The sequence below is a fragment of the Micromys minutus genome (genome assembly GCF_963924665.1).
Source record: "Micromys minutus genome assembly, chromosome: 17".
NCBI lineage: Eukaryota > Metazoa > Chordata > Mammalia > Rodentia > Muridae > Micromys > Micromys minutus.
The window spans coordinates 483489-487681 of record NC_137952.1 but is presented as its reverse complement, the minus strand read 5'-3'; the positions used below and the strand labels follow the sequence as shown (position 1 = coordinate 487681).

The following is a 4193-nucleotide window of genomic DNA, read 5'->3' as shown; positions in this document are numbered from 1 at the left end:
TAAAAGGGAGAACACAGTGATCATCTCCATCTGAGCTGTATTGTGAAATTCATGTTAGGTACATTCCGAGTGGCTTTCAGTTCCATCTTATTCATCTCTTTGCTCCAAGACAGAGCAAGTGCACAGCATCTCTTGTGATTTAAAGGTGGGTGATATGCCTTTAATCAAAGACCAATGTTTCTTGGTATCCACATGATGCAAGACATGTATTTTGTTCCTAGATTCAGAGTTTATTTGTTAAATTTGTTAAATTGTGTGTGTGTGTGTGTGTGTGTGTGTAGTGGTTAGACATAATTGCCACACAAGGCTCTGCTTTATATTTTTCTCAGGCATGGTACCACTTTTTGCAATGCAAATTCAAAGTGACTACTTGTTAAATCTTCTACATGCTCATTTTCTTATTTATGCTTTCATATCTTGGTCACTCTGTCTTCTATATTGCTACGTGAGGCACCATTGTGGGTGGAGAGAATGTATTATGCAAAGAGTAGGGACAAAAAAATGGGGATTAGAGCGAGAAGAAATACAGAAAAGGCTAAGGTGATAAATAGATAAGAATTATATTTCAAAGAGGAGAGCTACTGGGTATTCTCCTCTTGTTGATGAAGCATGGAAACATGGGTTCTTACATGATTTCTCTTACCTCAGATTGTCTCATAATGGTTCCAGTAAATTTACCTTCATTTTTGTAATATATCAGGAATAGATCAACAGTCAATAGGATGACAGTTATGTGTTTAGATTGTCAAATAAATGTATCCCTTGCTTCTATTAGTTGGTCATTTGTATTTCTATTTACTTCTGTGCTGCTCATCTTCTTAGGTATAATGTGGTAGTTACAGAACAGGTGTTGTACTCTGATTGCCAGCTTTCAAATCCTGGCTTTAGTGCTGTGAAAACCTAGACAATTTATTCACTTCTCTGTGAATAATCACACCAAATTCATAGGTTTTTGTACATGCCAAATATATTAATGCATATAGAGTAGTAATAAATGTTTGATATGTTAGGTAGCTTTTAAATGATAATTTTTTTATTAATTCAAGATGCAGACAATTACAAAATAATTTATTATGATTTCAATAGTAGACAATGTATTTTTTAATAAGAGATACAAAGAAGAAGCTGAAATAATAAAAGATTCTATTAATTTTGCTGAAAGAAAGATGATGGGGTACTATTGGAACAGAAAGCCATGAAGTTTCATTCTTATAGCAATGTGATTCATTGTACTTAGGAAGATAGATACACCAAAGAAAGAGGTAAAGGCACTTCATGGTATAACAAAAGTTTTAGTTTCAATTAGGGGATGGCAATAAAGGTGTAAAGTGTTTACAGTTACTTTAAGATGGCTCTTGCATTTCCTTTGAAGATACCAAAACTCATGCTGAGGGCAGTGAGAACAGTTGGTAGGTTTTAGTAGAGAAGTGTGGTTAGATTTATACATAAGCAAAATTGTTGAAGCGTTTCCCCAGTGCTTAGAGAAGAGAAGATATATGTGGGATTCTTTAATTTATGCAAGCTAACTGAATGAAAAGGACTGCTTTTGGTCCTAGAAGATGCACAGGGCTAGAAGAAACAGGAGTGCCAATGAACAGGGTAGGTTTGTGGAAGTGGATAGGACTCTGACTTCAAAATATTTGAGTTGATGCTTGCAGGGCAAGAAAAAGAATTCTTGAGGTGGCTCAGATTTTAAAGCCATTACAAACTAGAATTCACTTTCCCAGGTTATTCATAGGTAGCAGGTCATTACAAGATAGTGAGAAGAACTCGAGCTTGCTTTAGTTATTCCAAGGTAGCAGATCTGAGGAAGTAAGGGTGTGTGGTAAATCAGTTTTCTGATTTCTGTTACAGGTAGGGTAGGGCTGGGCAGCTGGAGACTTAAAGACTTTGCTAGTTTATGCATAAGCTTTCTGATCGTGAGGAGATGACAGCAGGAACGGGGAGGAGAGGGCACACAAGGGATCTGGCATTGGTCAAATTTTGCAATGGGGCTGACTGGATAGTCATGCCAATGAAGCACTGACATCAAAGCTGCAACATCAGGCAGCCTGGAAGGTAATACGATCATCAGAACACTTTCTAGGTACTACTAGCCCCTAGGTCTTCTGTGAAATCACATCACAGTCCCACCATCTGCATTCCTAAATCTTACCACATCTTTTCCCTGTGCTTGTGAGTGTGAATATGGAAAAGGTGATTCTGCATTGCCTCCCTATTCAGCAACTTGATCTTATGTGACTGGTTATTCCTGGTGATTCTAAAGCCTTGTGCAAAAATACTGTTCTTATCCCATAACACATGCCATACTGAATTTAAGCATATTGCATGTTGTACCCTTGAGTTTTAATATAATTTTTTGTGGAATTAGGTTTCTTTAAAAGTGTTAGCCTTTTGAGTCAGTTTCTTTTAGCTTCCATGAATGTTTGAATTTTCTTTTTCTTTTAAGGCCATTTCTCTTGTTTCTGCCACACAGTGATATTCTTCCTAAAATAAACATAGTGAATGGTGTCATAGCTATTGCTCATTTTATTTCAGGTCCCTTGACTGCTGGTATCTAGTAAACTTGAAGTGAAGTCATGGCCAGTGTAAATGTGACTGAGTTGATCATCACTGGCCTTTTCCAGGATCTAGAGGTGCAGAAGGTGTGCTTTGTGTTGTTTCTTCCTGTGTATCTGGCCACAGTGTTGGGCAATGGACTCATTGTTGTGACAGTCAACATCAGTAAGAGTCTGTATTCCCCCATGTATTTCTTCCTCGGCTACTTATCCTTGGTGGAGATCCTCTACTCCTCTACTGTTGTCCCTAAGTTTATCACTGATTTACTTAGTAAGATTAAAACCATCACTCTGAAGGGCTGCCTGGCTCAGATTTTTTTCTTCCACTTTTTTGGGGTCACTGAGATTCTCTTGCTTACAGTGATGGCTTATGACCGCTATGTGGCTATCTGCAAACCTCTTTACTACACAACTATCATGAATAGGCCCATATGTCACCGCATGGTGGCTGGTTCCTGGGTGGGGGGATTTTTTCATTCTATAATTCAGATTTTCATCACTATCCCTTTGCCTTTCTGTGGTCCCAATGTAATTGACCACTACTTCTGTGACCTCCATCCCTTATTCAAGTTGGCCTGCACTGACACCTTTGTGGTAGGGGTTATTATGTTTGTTAATAGTGGATTATTTTCTGTATTTTCTTTCCTTTTCTTGGTGTCCTCTTATGCTGTTATACTATATAACTTGAGGAACCATTCTGCTGAAGGGAGGCGCAAGGCTCTATCTACCTGTGCATCTCACATCATGGTAGTTGTCTTGTTCTTTGGACCTGCCATCTTCCTCTACTTGAGACCTGCCTCCACCTATACTGAAGACAAACTTGTGGCTGTGTTCTACACAGTCATCACTCCCATGCTGAACCCCATCATCTACACACTCAGAAATGCAGAGGTGAAGAATGCTGTGAGGAAGTTGTGGGGCAAAAAAGTGAGCTCAAGTCTGGAATAAAATTTAAGACATGAAATAATCAACATCATGACTACACTAACTAGAACTTGAATGTGACTGTGATCATCAGTGAAGGGACAGATTAATATCTATATGCTCATGGATTTTATTTTATTTGAATTTCACCATGTCATAGGTCTCAGTATTTTGGGGAAACATTTAAATTTTACTATTTTACATCTCTTTCCAGTGATATATAGCATGTAAAATTTAGGAATAGAACTCCTGTAGTATGTGAGTATAAAAGTTCTCATATTGAAAGAATGAAATAGCTTATTCTTGAGCCAATATGAGTAAAGTGTAACAATGTAGATTCAGGTTTCACCAAACACCATGCTTCACTTTGGTAGCAGATTCATAGAAAAAAGTAATTAATCAAGGCACTTCAAAAACACATTGGTAAGAAAATTAGGTTGCTAGTTTATGGGGCAGTGTTGGGGAAATCTCTGTTCTTGTCTTCAGATGATATATGCTAACATTCTTAGTTTTTGAATTGGTGAATATGGTGGTCTGTTAAGTTAATATATACCACAAAGACTCAGGCAATAGTCATAAGGGCATTAAATTAGGTAAAGAAATGGTCAATGGATAGCTGTTAATGACTCTAAAGTTAATCCATGATATTTTGACTTGGATTTACCATAGCCCAACTCTCTATAATTGTAAAATTCTAATCAGTCAGTTTTT

General features: G+C 37.5%; 1 protein-coding gene across 1 annotated transcript; it reads left to right on the top strand.

The window, feature by feature from the left end:
- Nucleotides 1-2579: 2579 nt before the first annotated feature.
- Nucleotides 2580-3506, top strand: LOC308431769 (olfactory receptor 4B1-like; the record flags this gene model as incomplete). The annotated part of the gene is made up of 1 exon (XM_080931345.1): nucleotides 2580-3506. The coding sequence occupies one exon, from the start codon at nucleotides 2580-2582 to the stop codon at nucleotides 3504-3506; it is 927 nt and encodes a 308-aa protein (XP_080787471.1).
- Between the last annotated feature and the right edge of the window lie 687 nt (nucleotides 3507-4193).